Below are 18,015 nucleotides of genomic sequence, written 5' to 3'. Positions count from 1 at the left end.
TAACAAAAGAAATCCAGCTCCACTGAGTTTGTGTAAAAGGGCTGAGTCAGCTGAGAATGTTGCTCTGAGCGTTACCATAAGGTTGGAAGTATCTAATCATCAGTGTGCTGGTGCTTCTGTTGAATGCTGGCAGATTGCAGCCTCCTGTTTAAGCATTGAGTTTTTCAAAGAAAAAAACTGGCTGCCACTCTTGCAGTGTCTTTCTTGAGTGGCCAAGCTATCTAGGTTATTTAGCAGATGAAATAGAAAGAAACATGGCAACACTGTGGTTGGAAGCCACGTGGTGCGCATGCTCCTGCTTGTTAACTAACAGTGAGTGGTGTTGATGTGTGGGCATTCAGTCGTCTTCTGCATTGGCAGTGCCGATGTGTAATCAGTTGTCTCACCACAATTGGGGGTTTTAGGAAACTCAGGGAGAGATCAGCCTTAGTTCTCAGAGTTCTTGAAATCAACATCCTAGTCTTAAGAATTCTTCCTTGTGTTTCTTGGCAACAAACAGTATTTTCAGCCCAGCCCCACCCACAGTTTACATTTGCCCTTTTCTCCTGCATCTCACAGCACAGCCATACAAGCAGCACCCAACAGAAAGCACATTCAGGCGCCATCTGACAATGGGAAGCAGGACTCGGGCATTTCATTCCCCATTTGCTCCTGGTGTACCCTCCTCAGCTCTGCCTTGCTTACCTTCTTTGTGTCAGCACTTTTCTTTGAGGCTGGGGAGCACTATCTCATTTTCATTTGAAGAAACCAAGACTTAGGTCAAGAACTTGTCTTTGTACGGCATGACACTTAGTGATGGATGTGGAGTTCTAATTTGGGGTTTGCGTTTAACTCGCTTAAATCTTGGTGCTCATTTTTCTATGCTACAGTGCATCTCAGAAAGAAACTTCTTAGGGAATGTGTGTGTTACTGATGACAGCTGGGCTCTTACTGTTTTAGCAGCAGTGTGAACAAATGAAGCAGACGTGAAGGGGGAAATGGCAATGAATACTATGTGACAGGCACTATGCTAAGCATGTCATCCTCACTGAGAGCATTTATGAAGGTTTTCTATTTTAAAAATTAGCCACCTGAGCCACGAAGAAGTTAAGTGACTTGACAACAATCACAAACCTAACCCATGTGGTAGCACCAGGATTTCAGCCCAGATCTGACTCAGAACTCATGCTCTTAACCACCATGTGATTTGAAGCTAGATAACAAGGAAATACATTTAAATACGTAAGGAATATGTGTATGTGTGTATATATGGGTATACATATATATATATACACACACACACACACAGGTGATATATACTACTACTTAAGAGATCAGGTCAGCGCTAACTCCTGCAGTATAGATGTCCCAGGTTGAATAAAATAGTTTCCCAAAATCTCTACATTTGTGACAATGACAAAGGACTGGCAGATGGCTGCAAGATGTATGAGGTTCACCTCATGTATGCAAGAGGTGCATACCTCGGGTCACCTCATACATGAGGTGAAGCTTATGTATACCTCAGCTATTAGGGCAAGAAGTACACATTTTAGTACTTGTACTAAAACTAACATATAATTCTTGATATGAAAAATAAAAGCGTTATTGGTGATTTAGGTGTTACAATTGCTTTTCCTAACAAAATGCCAGAATAGGTTGATTCTTTGAGTTGAAATCATTTCATGGGAATTCTGTTAGGTGATTGGGGAATTTGTGATCCCTCTGTCTGAAATCTTAACCAAAAAATAGAAGGGAACTTTTCAAGGTGCAAAATAGTGTTTAAGAGTTTAGAGCCAGAATCATCCCTGGCTTTCTTTTCTACTAGCATGGTGACCTCAGCAAATTACTTAATCTTTCTGCCTCAGTTTCCTTAGATGTAAAGTGAGGATAATAATCATACCTTTGGCAAAGCAGTGTTGTGATGACTGAGTAAATGTAAAGCACTTAGCGCCTGGCACAGCAAGTGCTAGGAAAGCGTTGGCCACCACTTTGTGGTCTTCCTTGTTGCAGTTATTTTAAAGGTGGTAAGAGTCTTTTAAATTGCAAATGCCCTCAAATGTCATAAATCATTGCACAAAACTCTTCAGAAGTCACCACTTAAGTAAGAATCTCATTGAAATATCTGGCAGGCAGGTGCTTGTGGGCAGACTTCTGGGCAGGGCACTGGAGGTGCATCCAAAGAGAGAAGAGGGTGTTGAAGGACTCACACTTGCCAAATGCCTGCTGTATACCAGGTGCTTTGCCCACAGAATGTTATACACCTTAACAAGTCCTGAGGGAAGGAAGCAGGATGAAGCCCCGTGTGACACACCTGGGAGTGGTAGTCTGTGCTCACCAGTACCTGCACAGTCTCCCAGGCACTGGGGTGCTGGCGAGTGAGGGAAGTGCTTCTAGGAACCTTGCCCTATTCAGTGTGAAACCAGCATTTTGGTCCCCTACACTTGACTTGGCACATTTGAATCTGATCTAGTTTGCTCATGGATGGCAGCAGCCCTTGTACCCACATTCTAAGGGTCCCTGTGAGTGTGCACATGCATTGATAGGAAGGAGAGGGGTGTGGGAAGGCAGCCCCAGCCTTCAGCTGCAGTATCATGCAGATGCTGGGGATGTTGAGAGCTGAAAGGTGCTCTTAAAATCCACAAATGCAACACTGCTTTTAAAAGCATCTGAGGCAAAAGGCACCCTCCGAAAAAAAACCGTGTGAGCTGGGACTGCCAGTATGGCTAACAAAGTGGGGAAGAAATTCTGCAAAATAAGAAAACTAGTCTCAGGCTAACCAGAGATGCTGACAAACCTGAGATTCCAGGCAGATCTAAATTAGAAATCGGCCAAGGGAAAACACAGTGATGAGTTCCCCTTAGGGATTCCAGTGAGAATTCTTTAAATTCATGGCCCTGATGGAGTAGCAGTAGGCGAGGCAAGCCCTGGAGATGCATATGGCCTCAGTGGCTCGCCCACCCTCAACCCTAGGTGAATCCTTTGCTTTTCTTTGCCGTCTTCCTCGACTCTCTGGACCTGCTGCTTGCTGTGAATCTGGATTATCTCCACTCCCTACTCCTGAATGGGGCCCTCGGCAGGAGAGGCACGTGGCTATGCTGATGTGAATGCTGCTGGGCTGGGCTGGGCTGGTGTCTGCAGAAGGACAAAGCAAGGGCTGGTTCTGACTTTGGTTTGAAGGTGATTTTCCCACAGATCCCCCTTGGCACGATGCTTTTGCCTCATTTGTCTCTGTGTCTTTGGCTCTAAATCTTAGTCTTAATTAGATTGTGTTTACATTTGCACCATACATGTGGTCTGGCACTTGAAGATTAGATAAAGAGTTACACAAATATTTAGACTCAGGGTGTTCCAGTGGAGGGGGAGAGGCTGGAGACCAGCCACTTCAGTGCCCTCATTTATCTTTGTTCTTGTTCTTGTGTCCGTCTTGTGAAGCAGGGACCCTGCAGGTGGGAAAGAAAGATGGCAAGAAGACAGCCAATATCACATTTTCCCTCCCAAGACAGGGATGAAAAACCACCAAGAGGGCTTTTGTGAAAATCTGGAAAGACAAGAAAAGCCCACTTTAGTCACTGGATCTCATTTCATCTGTTGTTAACCTGGAGGAGTGGTGAGCCCACTGTTCCTGCCAAGCTCTTTCAGTACCTGGCCAGACGAGGACCCTGAACAGAAGTGCTTCTGGGCAAGTGCCACAGGGACTGCTCTGATACCAGGGTGACCTCAGGCGAGGCTCCGGTCCTTTCTCGAATGGCCTCTCGGGCCTGAGGAGGCACAGGTGAGAAAATGTACATGAAGCTCTCTATACACGGTGAAGTTCATCCAAATGGAGCGGGATGGTCTGTCTGGTCTGCACCCTCCCCTTCCCCACACCCATAAGTAACAGCAGCCCTTCCAGCTCTCCTTTTGATACTGTGCTCAGTGATGGGGGCCTTGCGCTGGGCAGCCAGGGCCAGCACGGCCAAGCCTTGTTGGTTCCCTTCCCTCTGAAGGTGAACTGGACAGCATTTGTTCTCCTTAAATGTGTTGCTTTTAGACAAATTCAAAAGCTGCCGGGTTTCAGAGCGTGTTTGTCACTGCCATCATAGTTCTCTTGTTCAGGCAGCAGTGAGAATCTGCTCAGCACTTGTGAGCACTGAAGGCTGAACTGCCTGAGAAGGCTTTCCTGCCCTGCAGTGACACGGGCGCAGCACCTTCTTCAGGCTCCGGGAAGCTCATATCCTGCTGAGGAGCAACAACTCGTGGCCGTGGCAGCACTATGGAAAACCCGCAGCTCCTAGCTCCTACCATCATTTGACTACATGCCACTCAGGTAATTTTGCTTTTGGAAAAGTTCTGTGAATGTGTTTGTAACTTTGAATGTCTTAGTCTCTCCAATACACCAGGATTCACTGTGTCTTCCCACTGATTAGCTGCTAACATCACACTACAGTCAAATAATCACCATGTTGGCTGCAGTCTGGTGTTGGTTTTGGTGATGTTTGCTGTCAGTGGGCATTAACGTGGTGTTCAAAACACACACCTATCAAAAGCATCTTTTCAAATACATTTTGTTAGTGTTCTAGATGTGAATATGCTTTTGGAAAAAAGTAGGTCCTCATAAGGGTGAAACGAATAGGTTCTCTGGGTTTAGCTCAGTGGGAATGGGGTTGGAAAGGGCTTTTGAAGGTTTTAAATTACAATTCTTTGGTGTCCACACATGTGGTTTCATAGACCTGATCTTTTCAGGTCTAATCCTGGATTTCATATCCCCTTCACTCCTGGTCCCTACTCCTCAGCCCCCTGCGCTGGGTGTGCCAGCTCCCCAGCCCCATGCACTGATGCTTGCTGTGGTCACCAGTGTTCTCCCAAATGGCTACCACAAGGACCACAGTCTTCAGCCAGCATTATCTCTATAGCAAGGCGCTGTTCCCTAGTCAGGGGAGTTCGCCGCCCTCTGCGGCTCCCCTCCCCAGCACCCCAAAGGCTGAGTATACCAAGCTGCAAATCAGACCAGGACACGTTACCAGTGAAAGTGTTTAATAGTTAAATTATTTAAATAGACTTTTCAATTTCCATGGGAAATCATAATCGTATCCGTTTTTGCAAGAGTAGGAATAAAAAGAGTGCACACCCCTTAGAGGGAACGAAGAGCTAGCACTGCACCTGCACGCTGTCACCAGTCACTGCTAGGATGGGAGAGGAGCCGCCAGGGGGTCAGGAGGCCGTGACCATGGGGGAACACGGGATGAACTCAGCACACACACTTTACTCAGGTTGGAAGCAGAACGAAAACCCACCACCACTGGCAGGCGATGTGGAGGGGCAGGGAACTTGAGAACAGCAGCTGGGAGAAGGCGGGCCTCCTGCGGCCCACCGCAGGATGGCAATGTAAAAGCACGGGACAGACTCAGGCTTGGCAGTTTTGGGTCCACACACTTTGCTTCTCAGAGCTGTGTTTGAATTGTGGTGAGATTGGTGTGCAGGGAAGGGAGGGTGTTGATAGAGCCCAGTGAGAGGTGGTGCAGGTGGACATCAAAGTAACATTTTGGCAGCTGGCACAGAGCCGCCACCTTACTGCCTTCAAGCTCACGTTGGAGGTGAGGATAATTCTAACCTGAGAAGCAATGGAGAGATTTGGGCATGGGCCCTAAGGATTCTGTTTGAATTCTGTGATACAGTATCATTTTCCAAATGCTCTCCTCATAGGTTATAAAAATAGTATTTTTTTCTTGGTATATTTAACTGCTCCATCCAGATAAAAGAAAATTTCTGCTAGCTTTCCCTGTGGACCCTGAAGCTGGGCTCTACCCATTCCTCTGCCTGGTTTGCCGGTGGAGGTCAAGGCCACTCCCTTTCCCCAAACCTGAGGGCTCGCTGCACATTGCGTCCCTGGACTGAGTGATCATCTCCAGGAAGAGCCACCTACACCTTGGCCAACTGAGCAGGCCAGGCGGGCTTGGCTTCCTTGCCCCAGCCTGCAGAGCACCCGGGAGTCTGCGGGACCTGCCTCTGCAGGCAAAAAATGTCTGAAATCTCAGGGTGTGGAGGGTGCCATGCTGCCTGCTGCAGGACGAGGTTGCTTCCCTTGGTTCCAGCTTGGCCCGGGATGGGAAAGCAGCTTTTTGTTTTATTTCGTCTGCATTTTGCTTAGGGGAAGCAGGGTGTGTGCATGTGTGTACACATGTGTGTCAGAGAAAGATGGGGCAATGTGTCCACACATCCTCCTCCTCAATCTGAGCATATGGCACCCCTAAAGCACACACCCACTGCTCTGGTGGTACCTGGGAAAATCCAAAACTGCCAAATCTGAAATAAGGGAAACGCATCCTGTGTGAGACCAGTTCCACAGCATGAACACACGCACATATACACTAGTACATACAGCAACATACACACAGTACAAATGAGCACACACGCCCTGCTGTGCACAGCTGTTTTCTAATTTACAAAATATAGAATTTGGCATATCTGTGAGATCTCCAAGGCTTTCAATAATACAAAATAAAAAATACAAAAAAGACAAGTGGGGATCCCTGCCCTCCCCCCGAGTGACGTCCTCATTTGCTTGTGTGTGTTACACGCATACAACTAGCATAGTCTAAAGAAGGGCACGGAGAACTAGTTTTGTTTTGTTTAATATTTTTTCTCAGAATCACCACTCCTTGCTTGGCGTCCTCTTGCCTCCCCCTCATAGTTAGTTCTGTTTGTTTCCCTCCTAGGGCACTGTCTGTGTGCGTGGAGGTGTGGGCAGAGAACCACGATGAAGGCCACAGTCCCTCCAAAGCCAGCACGCCTGCCCCAAAGCCCCTGCAGGTGCAGGGTGGTGGCCTCTGTCTGAAGTTTAAAGGCTCACATGGAAAAGCAGACCCCTGGGGCCCCTAGGCTCCCCCAGGCTGGAGTTGAGCCTGTCTACCCCCAGCTGAGGTGGAGGCCCCTCCCTCAGCCCTGCCTTCGTCTGGGCTGCGCCACACACACACACTCCCACGGCTCCTTTCCACCTGTGCAGCAGCACCTGTTAGAAAACTCGAGCTTCAGACCCAGTCTAGCAGAGTCTTCTACAGAGGGAAACATCTTTGGTCAGCTGGGAGCTCGCAGGATGCTGGCACCCCGGGGCCTGGGATAGAGGCCGCTGCCCACCAGCAAAGGCAGAAGCTGCTCTGGAGTCCAAGTGGAAAATCTCAGCAGCACAGCCCTGCGGGCTGGAGCATGGCTTCCCTGCCACCCCCGGCACACAGAGAAGCTGCTTCCATGCCTCTGGAGGCCAGGCTGCCTGGCCCCACTGGCCAGCAGCTGCTAACTGAGCGGGGGCCCTCCATTGAGGAAGTAGGTCATCATCTCGCCTTTGCCCTTGACCTTGACCACACCCCGACACTCCAACTGGTAGGTGTTGGCAGCCAGCACCTGGTACATGTCCGTGGTGACCTGTGAGGGCAGAGGAGGAGAGAGGACAGGCCACAGATGGCCTTGGCACGAACTGCTATGGGGTAAAGCCACCTCTGACTGACTGCCCAGCCCTTCTGCCACAGAAGGAGAGGGGCAGCCGCCCTACTGTCGTGCTCTCAGGGACTAATAGCAGCTCACCATGGAAGGGACCCTAAGAACAGAGCAATGCCAGCTCTCGCCCTCAGCACCTGCTCAAGCCAGGCACTGTGATGGGCAACTTCTGTGTGCTGCTTCAGTGCCACTCAGTGTGGCCTGTGGTCCATGTACTGACTGCCCTGAGTCCAGAGTCAGTTCAGGAGTGGAGAGTAAGTAAGTAAGTGCAGAGAAGCTTTCACAGCCATCTGACCTGGCCACAGTCACTGGTGCAACCAAAGCATCCAGAACGATTTTTTAAAAGCTGTTTGTTTGTTTGTTTGTTTGTTTGTTTGTTTTTACCACAGGTAGTTTGAGAGCCACCGCTTATGTCACTTCATCTTCCTGTGAAGTGACTACTATTAGACTCAGAGCATCTAAGTCACATGCCTGAGGTTACACACACAGTTAATAAATGACAAGGGCTGGGTTCGGGTTCAGATCTTGTTGCCTGGCTCTGCTTTAGCTTTTGGAAAGAAGAGCGCTCACTGGTGGCTTCATTAAGTCCACTATCCCATTGCTGGGTGAAAGAAAAGAGTGGCAGGGGACAGGTGTGGGGGGTGGCAGCACAGCCATGTTCCTCCTGGGATGACCCAAGGGCCATTTGTGAGCCATCGTCAGAGCTCCCCACCCCAGCCATGCTGCAAGCCCACTGGTAAGCGCCAGGGAGTAGGAGAGCCGGGTGGGCTGCTGAGAGGGGACCCCACTGTGTTACTAGCTGCAGTTTCTGCATGGTGAAGCCCCACACAGGGTGAGGTGCTGGGTCATTGTGGTAGCTACTGAGAGAGTCCCTTGCACCTCTCCCTGAATGGGATGGAAGCCTTATAAGCACATATGCCCCCTACTCCTATCATCTCTATGCTCGTCCTGCCACCCTTCTCTCCTTTGCACAAGGATGGAGGTGAGAAAAGGCCATGAAGGCCAGGCCCTTGGGCCATCATCCCCACACCAGCCAGGCTGACTGGTGCAGGGCTGTGCTTGGGGTCAGCCCCTTCATTCAGAGGTCCTATTGGGGAGAGAAGTTGGGATATTTAAGCAGTATTGGTGTTGGCAAAAGGCCTTAAAAGCAGCACAGTTAGCACCTGGAAAAACTGAGGCCAGGCGAGCTGACTTCCCACAGCCTCACACAGACCTAGGGGTGAGGGCCGTGCAGGAGGAGTACTGTCCAAGGTGATGCCTCTGCCATCAGACTGCAACAGAGAACCAAGGAAGGCTCAAGAAAAAGCAGCAGGCCTGGAAACCACAAGCCCAGCTTGCAAAGGAGGGAGCAAGAGGAAAAGACCTCTGAGTCTCTGGCCAGGGCCCTCGGCTGCGGGGGTTGGGAGAGGTACCATCCAAGGGCCGGCAGCCCCCACTGGCTCTCCTGAGCCAGACCAGGAGTGCTGCAGGCTCAGTGGGTAAGACCTGCTCCCTGTAGACATCTTTGCGTCCTCTCTCTGTGCCTGGGCTGGGAAGCACTGGGGCCTACCTGTGCTCTCAGCTTGGCCTCTGCTCTCAGCTCCACCCCCAGCAACCCCCAATCCCTTCCATGCCCAGTAGAGGGCTCTGCACAGGCCTGAAGATCTGTCCAAGGTGCTGAGGGCCTGAAACACAATTGTGTTCAAGCTTCCAAGACAGCGTCAACTGCCCCATCACCCTTGAATCTGGCTACAGAAATTCTGACTGGGAACTGTGGGTGGCCTGCCCTGAAGACCTCTCAGCATCAGACACAGGCCCTCCCATGGGGGTGAGGGGTGGTGGATGTTCCTGCACTCACCTGGATGCGGTCGGGCACACCAGTGCTGTCCATGCGGCTAGCCACGTTCACCGTATTGCCCCAGATGTCGTACTGAGGCTTTCGTGCCCCGATCACCCCGGCCACCACGGGGCCAATGTTGAGCCCTGCAGGGGACAGGAGTGAGTTAGCCACATTTATCAGGTTAGGACTGACACACGTCTGGCTTGACCTCACCACCCTCCTTCTCTCCACATGCCGCAGGTCCTTCTGACTCCTGGCCTGAGACACCCATGGGCCTCCAGACTCAAGGCTGTGCTTAACCTTGCAGCCTCCGCTTCCCTGCTCCTATGAAATGCCTGCAAATGCAAGACACAAGGAGCCTGCACCTGTGTCCTTGACACCCCTTGCCAGGAGTGCCCTCTTCAAGGACTCCAGTGACCACCTGTGTAATCCAGTTGCCTTTCCCTAATCCTCCTCCTCTTGGAGCCATTTAGGCTCAACCTATCAGACTGGTTGTCTCCCTCTTCTCACATTTCTGTTTCTTTCCTTGCCATTCTCACTCTTTGATCCTGACCAACTCATCACCCTGTGCCAATCTTCTCTCTCCGAGTTCTCCTGCTCCCTGGCCTCCAAGCTGGGGCAGGCACACTGCAGCGACCAACCTCTGGCCACCACTTAGGCTCTCCTCTGTCCACCTTTCCAATCCCACCCAAGGCAACGCTGAGCGTCGCAGCCTCTGAGCCTTCCCTGAGCTGCTTCTCCCTCCTGAGGCGTCCTCCCTCCTCCTCCCCAGGCTAAATCCTGCCCCCACATATCCGACTAAACTGACGTTCTCTAGACATTTCCTGTCCTGTCTCCAGGCACTGGGCATTCCCTCCTGTGTAACCTGCCGGTCTCATACTGTCCTTATTAAGCCTCACTGTTGCCTGTTTCTTGTGTGTGAAGGGCAGGACTGAAAACACAGCAGAAGCTCCAAACTAGGCCCCTGGTGACCCCTCGCTTGGTCAACAATGCCATCAGTCCTCAGAACTTCCCTCCACGACCCTCCTCATCAGTCCTTCAAAGCCACAGGCAGCTTTATGCCCCATGTGCCATCACCAGGCTGGACTGTCCACCTTGCTGATCAGACTGACCCCTGATAGTTTCTATTTCCCGAAGCCAAGCCAGCCAGGGAAGACAGGCCTGAGTGTGTAGGAAGGGAGCTGCTACACAGGCTCCCAGAATCTGGGGCTGGGTGCAGTGACTCACACCTGTAATCCCAGCACTTTGGGAGGTCGAGGTGGGCGGATCACGAGGTCATGAGATCGAGACCATCTGGCCAACATGGTGAAACCCCATCTCTACTAAAAATACAAAAATTAGCCAGGCATGGTGGCATGTGCCTGTAATCCCAGCTACTCAGGAGGTTGAGGCAGGAGAATCGTTTGAACCAGGGAATCCAAGGTTGCAGTGAGCCAAGATCGCATCACTGCACTCCAGCCTGGCAACAGAGCAAGATGCTGTCTTAAAAAAAAAAAAAAAGGAACCTGAATCATTGATGGCTTGAAACATACCCAGGGAGTTGATAATGCATTAAATGTCAAACAGAACAAAGGTCTGCTCTTTTAGAAAGCATTTTACCTCCACAAACCTCAGGAGAAGCAACACTCCACCAAGCAAGCTTTCTATTGCAAAACTAACTTGTGCTCCATCAGACTGTACATCCTAAGGACAAACAAACTGCAGAAATACCTCTAGCTTTATGGGAGCTAGCATTACGTGGTCATTTATGGACACAAGTAGGGTGGAACACATGGGTACCTGGGTTTTCACCGTACCATTCTTTCAACTCTTCTGTAGAGTTGAAACTTATCCAAAAAAAAAGATTAAGGGTAATGAAACAAAACTGACTTAAAAGAAAAATACATATGTTTTGGGTTCAGAGACTTCCTGAGCAAGAATAAGGTCATAACTATTTTGAAACTGATCCAGGACCTCTGCCCAGAATCCCCCTTCCAGACACCACAGAGGCTTCAGCACAGCTCCCCAGACCCATCCAACCAAGCGAAGGCATGTGACACAGAAGGAGCCCAGGGAAGATACAGAGTCTTGACTCATCACAAGCTCCTCACCATTTCTTCCCCCAGTTTGTGTGGATGAGCAGCTGCTAGGAGATTTTGCTCACCACCTCAACTCAACAATAACCCCACTGACCCATTCCATAAGATTACTCTTTTTTAAAAGTCGTAATAGAATCATTTCGTGGTCACTATCACATGATTCTTTCAATGTTTAGTTTTTTAAAACTATTTCACTTTATTTTGATAACAATTTTACAGATTACATGTTCAATGTTTTCCTAAATTTGCAAATTTAATGACTGGTAACATGTTTATACATTTTGCACTTAAAATGTATCAAGTATTTGGTTTTACTGTCTTCCATTTTTACTGAATGAATGTGGAATACTTTTAAATAAAAAAAAAAAAAAAAACTGATGTTGGCCGGGCGTGGTGGCTCATGCCTATAATCCCAGCACTTTGGGAGGCTGAGGTGGGCAGATCACAAGGTCAGGAGTCCAAGACCAGCCTGGCCAACATGATGAAACCCCGTCTCTACTAAAAATACAAAAATTAGCCAGGCATGGTGGTGGGCACCTGTAGTCCCAGCTACTCGGGAGGCTGAGGCAGGAGAATTGCTTGAATCCAGGAAGGTGGAGGTTGCAGTGAGCTGAGATTGTGCCACTGCACTCCAGCCTGGGTGACAGAGCAAGACTCCATCTCAAATAAAAACAAACAAGAAAAAACAGTGCTGTTAGATCACTATTACTCAAAATAAATGGGACTGCCATCTGCCTTTGTTGCAACCACCAGAAAGCCCTGTGCCCTCAGCACAGAGCAACCCCTACAAAGCCTTTTGAGCAGGCACAACCTGGGTCCCACCAGGCCATCCCTGCATCTGAGTGAGGTGGGAACTCACCAAGGGGTGTCCTGCCCATGCTCCCCTCACGTCAAAAGGCAGCAGAGGCATCACCAGGCTCTGGGTGGATTCTGCTGTGAGTGACCCGTGCCCGCCCCCACCTGCTAAGGGCAGGGAAGACACTGCATCAGCCTCTGCTGCCGCCTAGCCTTCTACCTTGGGACCACAATGGAGGATGCGGGATGGGGTGTCGGGGAGCCCCTGCCAGCCCTCCGCCTGGCTGCACCCTGGGCTCAGTGCTCCCTGGGGCCCCACTCACCAATCTTCATCTGGAAGTTGTTGAAGGAGTGCTCATTGATGTACTTCATCTGGTCCATCAGCTTCATGGCAAAGTCGGCCAGTGCCTTGATGTGGGTCTTGCCCGCCTTGTCGTAGGTGGAGTCGTTGAGGCCAGAAGCGGCCATGTAGGTGCTGCCAATGGTCTTGATCTTCTCCAGCTGCTTGAACCGATCCTCACTGATGATCTGGGTGAAGGAGGCCAAAGCTGGGTCATCCCCAAGCCTGGGCCACAGAGGGCCACAGGGAGGGACGAAGGATGTTCCAGGGAAGTGCAGCAGCATGGCCAACCCTTCATGTGACCCTCTTCACAGTGGAGATATATGGAGACAGTGGGGCCTGTCTCCATCCTCAGCAGTGTAATGCCCACAACACTCCTGACACAGCCAGGCCTTTCCACACTCGCTCACCCGCTGGACAGTGCCTGTGGGCTACCTGCCCACCCTCATGCCAAGAGCCCTGAAGACAGATCACTAGTCATCTCTGGGTCTCTTGTCTTCCCTTCACAAGCTCACACCCCCATCCCACCCAGGAAAACCTCAATTTGTCCAGCAGGACACTCTTTCCCTACCCACTGGCCCCGGCCCTCCTGGAAGCCTTCCCAGACTCAATTCAACAAATTCCCATCACTCCACTGCCCCAGGAGTCTCACAGGCTGTTCCTGACACTGCCTGGCTCAGCTCCATCATCCTGCTCCTCCCTGCACCCCATGCTCAGGCCATGGATGCCCACTGGGGTGGCACTTCTCATGCCCATGACTTGGGAGCCCCCGCAGTCAAGACTGCCCTACAGGGCTCTGCATCCCCAGCACCTTCACACGCCGGCCACTCAACAGAGGTAGAGAGGGAAATGAAGGACTGCCTCAATTCAGCCTCTGCTGCTCAGGGCCTCGCATCTTTGTCCTGCTTCCTCCCTTTTAGCCTCCTCCTTCCTTTGGTTCTCTCAAACCCCTGGATACAGACATTCGGTTGTCCCAGGCCCTGGGGCCCTGTGCACCCTAGATGGCATGAGAGAAATGGCAGCCGGTGAGCCAGTCAGGCAGCCGCCAAAGGCTAAGTTTTAACAGGGTGGGCTGAAACCCCAGCTCTACCACTTACTGGCAGTGACCTTAGACCAGACGACTGAGGTCTGTGGGCCTCAGTTTCCTCATCTGTCACATGATGATGGGAGAGGCCATGTGTGACCACTGCAGCGCCTGGGGACATGGTCAGTTCCTGCCGGCAGAGCTCCCATCATCACTGTTGATGTCGGGATGGTGGAAGGGGGCACCAGGTCTCTTCACATCCCTCCCACACCAGGGACCTGGGGGCCCCTCCCAGGAAGACAGCCTGCCCCAGGTCCTGCTGTACACCTCATCAAAGTCAGCGATGATCTCGTTGAGCAGCCGCAAGCACTCGACACCCTCGTTGTTGGCCTCCAGCTCTACGTAGAACTCGGAGAAGTTGGCGATGGAGGCGAACATGACCGCCACGCACTCACAGGACTGATAGTAGAGCTCATCGTTGCGCCGCTCGCGGGCCAGGAAGTGAGCGGCCACGTCCTTGGGCAGGATGTTGTGCAGCAGCCGCCGGTTGTAGGCCTGCAGCTCCTCCATCTCCTCCTTCTCCTCTGTGGCCTGCAAGGAAAAGACTGCAGGTCACGCAGATGCCAACGTGCGCTCAGGATGTTGGCACCTCCACCTCCTCCTCTCCATGGCCTGGAGAAAAAGTGCCATTCAAGTAAATGCCAACTTGTGCCCAGGATGTCGGCAACTACCGCTGCCTCTCCTCCTCTCTGCTGTTTCCACTTCCAGGTTTTCTCCAAAAAGCAGGACTTTGACAATCAGAAAAGACACTGAGCATTGAACTCTCCCTGCCGGCCTCTCTGCAGGTGCTGAGCCTATAGGGAGCCCTGAGCAGGAACAGGCCTGGAGGCGAGGCTGCAAGGATCCTGTCTGCCAAAGGCCAGAACCAGGCTGGAAGGAAAAAGAATACAAAACACAGCCCACGCAGCCCTCTAGCTCCCTGGTTCTCCTCCACTGTTCATTGTCCTCTTGATATCAGGAAATGCAATCAAAAGCCAGAGTTACCTTAATTAACGGATCTGTGGGGTAAAACAGCCCACAGCCCTGCCCAGTCTCCCTGCCTCCCAGCAGGGCGGGCTTGCCCCAGAGCCAGGCACAGCCAGGAGGCGCAGGTGCCATGAGGTACCCCCTGGGATGAGGATGGGACGTCACCAGTGACTTTGGTTTTCCCCCAGTTTGGGTCCTGGGTCTGTGCAGTGGAGTCTGTGGTCACTCACCCTCCAGATTAAAGGACAGCGCAGATCCCTTGGGTCAAGAGGCCAATAGTGCCCTACAAGGGGCTGAAGGGAAGAGGCATCACACACCAAGGTGTGGCAAGGAACCATCTGACAAGAGTGTTCGTGAGACACTGCACTGGTCAGCTGGCTTCCCCACCTATGGTGGCAGATAACATGGCCCCCTTTAACTGGGAGTGACGGTGTTGGCAAAACCAACCCAGAGAGGATCCCTAATTAGCAGAGCCACTTTGAGAGGGCTGGCTGGCCCACTTTGGTTTTTCCTAACTAAATGGAGACACCTTTCTACTCAGCTGCAAGTAGATTCTCCAACAGGACCAGAACTGCCTCTCAGGGCCCTGGCTGTCCCTGTGGGTGGTGGCTGCCCATGGGGAAGGAGCTGGCATCCCTTTCCAAGGCTTCAGGACCAGCAGGGAGGAAGAGCTCCCAGGGCAGAAGCTCCAGAACCCCAAGGCTCAGTGGCCAGCCCTGCCCCTAAAGTGACAGGGCTCCTGACTGTGCTGTCCATGGCCTGGTGGCCTCCTGGAGTCCCTGGGAATGCGGCTGTGAGGACTGGGATCATCTCGAGGGCTTCTGGATGCTAAACAGCCCTGCCTTCCACTGCCATCCACAGAGGTGTGGCAAGCCAGCTGGTCTGTGCTGTCTTCTTGCCTAGCCTTCCTGCCCAGGTGACCTCCTGGGAGGCAGGACCCTTTACCCATGCCCCTCCCCATGAACAAGGTTACCTATGTCTGGCTCTGGAAAAGCTGTGCCCACGAGAGAAGGCTGAGGTGCGGATCCCTGTGCTTCTCATGGTCTGTCCCTTGGAGGAGCCCTGTAGTCAGTTATTTGTATCTGAAAATGCACCAGACTAGACAGTCCGGCTCCTACCTCTGCTGAGACACATGGCTGGGGGCGCATGGATGCCAGGAGCACTCCACCTCCTTTGATGCACCCAGCCCATAGCAGACAGCATTAGCCCAAAGTGTCAGACAGAGTGGAGGTGGAGGCTGGGGGCAGGGCCGCTAGAGCAGGCTACTGCTGGGGGCAGGGCTAATCCCCAGGGCCAGGCCAGCTGCTCCAGCCACGTCTGCAAACTCTACCCCAGCACAGGTGGGCTCCTGCTAATGCAGCCAACTACTTCTGGGGCAGGAAGGTTCAGGGGGCTGCAGCCTCTTGGTGACCCCACTAAGGTCAATGCTGGGGGAAGGGACAAAAGCTGGCTCTCCTGAGAACTGAGACCCTGCAGTTAGGCCAGGAGGGGGCCAGGAGTGGGGCTGGCTAGTCAGGGTATGTTCCTTGTTCAGGTGCTCAGAAACGCTGAGGAGTCCGCCTACCTACCAACTGCACAGGGGCTGCTGAGCCAGCCTGTGGCGGGGCAGGGACTGTCACTCACCCATCCCAAGGGCCTGCTTTCTGGTGTTTCTTTATTGGTGTTTATGCAATGTTGGCTCCCTCTCCCAAAATCCCAGGGGAAGGATGGGAGAATGAGGAACCTGCTGGAAAATTTCAGGGAGAGAAGGTTGCCACAGGCTGGCAGGTAGACACAGGCTTTGTCACACATTCCTACACACACACACACACACACACACACTCACACACTCTCATGTACATGTGTGTACACACAGGTGGGGAGGGGTGAAGGGGTCACCACTGAGCAAATAAATACATATATGAAAGATAATGGGAGGTGAGTTTCTCATTGCCAGAGATGACATTGCAAGCATGGAAAAAAGAAGGCTGGGAAGAAGCCTGAGGTATTGGATTAAAACGGGAAGTAGTGGTATGAACTCAGGATTAAAAACAGATCTATGCAGATGGATACTGTAGTAGTGTAGACACGTGTGTACACATGTTCCCACATAAGTTTACACACTTACATATCTTTCCTAGCATTGTCCATGGAGAGGACCTACAAGCAGCGAGCGCACCAATCACTCAGACCTTGGTTTTTAAACACCACTCTCTACTACAAAGAATGAGTGAGGGCTCTTTGGAGAAATCAGATTCCTTGGCTGGATCAGGGAAAAGCATGAGATTAGCCTGAGATCACTTGTGTTGGAAAGTCAGGAAAAGCTCATAAAAGTGATGGAGACCTGTCAAATAACACAGACACCAACTTGAAACGCACGTGGGCCAAACCTAGGACTATTTGAGCATTAAAATAAATACTGAGGGTAGCAGGTGATAACCCACTGGATTAAATGGGAATCTGTGAGTCCAGGCTGAGGTACAGAAGTGAATAAATGAGCAAGTCAATGGAGGAGGAGGGTCAGCTCTTCTGTGCAGTAGAACGCCAACCAGCAAGTCCAGAAGAAATGGCGGACATTGGGCATTGCTATCGGGCATTTCCACAGCAGGCACTGAGACAAGCAGGAGCCACCAATGGACGCAAAGGCTGCTGGGCAGAGACTTGCTAAGGATCAGAAAATTGGTATCATATCAGACTCTTTCCACGAAGTGCTAGTCAAATACAAAGGGGGAAAGGGGACTTTAGAGTGGAGAAAGCTGGCAGCCACGGGTGGAGCAGGCCGTCAAGGCTGACGTCACCGGTGGTGGGTTGGGTCAACATGGTGGAATCTTTCAGTGTCAGCTGCATTTCTGTGCACTTACTCCAGGAAGGCCCAGCCTGAGTCTGGACATGGGTCTGAAGGTCCCAGAATAACAAGTTCTTTAAAACTGGCAAGGACCACAAGATGAAGAGAGACTGAGGAATTGCTGCAGCCCGGAAGAGCTTGATGCAGAGAACCCGTGGACCAGCTGGGCCTGGATCCTGGACCAGCATGGGGACAGGCGGCAACAGTGAGCAGGGCCTGCCACACCCCTGCTGATCGCCCGACGGGGAGGGTGTGTGGGGACGACGCAGAGTCCTTGTTTTTGGAAGGTAGACATAGAAGTATTTAAGGGTGATGGGGCATCATGTCAGAAAATACCTAGGGTGGAGGGCGATGGGGCAAATGCAGAAAAATGAGAGCCTCTTGAAAATTTTCCCAAAGAAGAGGGGAGTGAGGGAGAAGGCAGGAGCCTGACAAGGTGCAGGCTCACACACAACCTTCCCCAGGGAGCCCCAGCCCCGGGCTTCACAAAGGGGCATTCTGCACAGAATCCTTCTGGGATTCTCCCTGGTTCCCCCAAACTCAGGGCACCTTCAACTGCAGACCTCCATGCTCAATTCCAGCCAGAACCCATGCAAAATAGCAGAAGGGACAACCATTTACTCCCATCCTCACTCAGCATCCAGTGAAAAGCGGGGTCTC

At 51.6% G+C, this 18,015-nt stretch overlaps 2 protein-coding genes across 4 annotated transcripts in view; one reads left to right on the top strand and one right to left on the bottom strand.

Annotated features, from left to right (window-relative positions):
- SEC22A (SEC22 homolog A, vesicle trafficking protein) overlaps nucleotides 1-4,246 on the top strand; it is a 78,986-nt gene extending 74,740 nt beyond the window's left edge. Inside the window, exons 8-9 of one of the 2 annotated variants that reach the window (XR_010338546.1) lie at nucleotides 3,415-3,751; nucleotides 4,075-4,246. The gene's annotated coding sequence lies outside the window, so the exon portion shown is untranslated. Of the gene's footprint in view, nucleotides 1-3,414 lie in introns of both variants that reach the window. The other variant, XR_010338545.1, reaches the window with a different exon arrangement.
- Nucleotides 4,247-4,975: 729 nt separating this feature from the next.
- The window catches only part of ADCY5 (adenylate cyclase 5), a 163,357-nt gene continuing 150,317 nt past the window's right edge, over nucleotides 4,976-18,015 (bottom strand). For both annotated transcript variants that reach the window (XM_012476188.3, XM_064365755.1), the window contains exons 18-21: nucleotides 13,833-14,096; nucleotides 12,465-12,669; nucleotides 9,287-9,411; nucleotides 4,976-7,377 (exon numbers count right to left, since the gene is read on the bottom strand). In XM_012476188.3, coding sequence (XP_012331611.3) covers nucleotides 7,249-7,377; nucleotides 9,287-9,411; nucleotides 12,465-12,669; nucleotides 13,833-14,096 — 723 coding nt within the window. In that variant the 3' untranslated portion in view covers nucleotides 4,976-7,248. The remainder of the gene's footprint in view (nucleotides 7,378-9,286; nucleotides 9,412-12,464; nucleotides 12,670-13,832; nucleotides 14,097-18,015) is intronic.

The sequence above is a fragment of the Aotus nancymaae genome, unplaced genomic scaffold, assembly GCF_030222135.1.
Source record: "Aotus nancymaae isolate 86718 unplaced genomic scaffold, 86718_ANA_hifiasm-v0.15.2.pri h1tg000062l, whole genome shotgun sequence".
NCBI classification, from domain to species: Eukaryota; Metazoa; Chordata; class Mammalia; order Primates; family Aotidae; genus Aotus; species Aotus nancymaae.
This window is presented reverse-complemented; position numbering and strand designations above follow the sequence as displayed.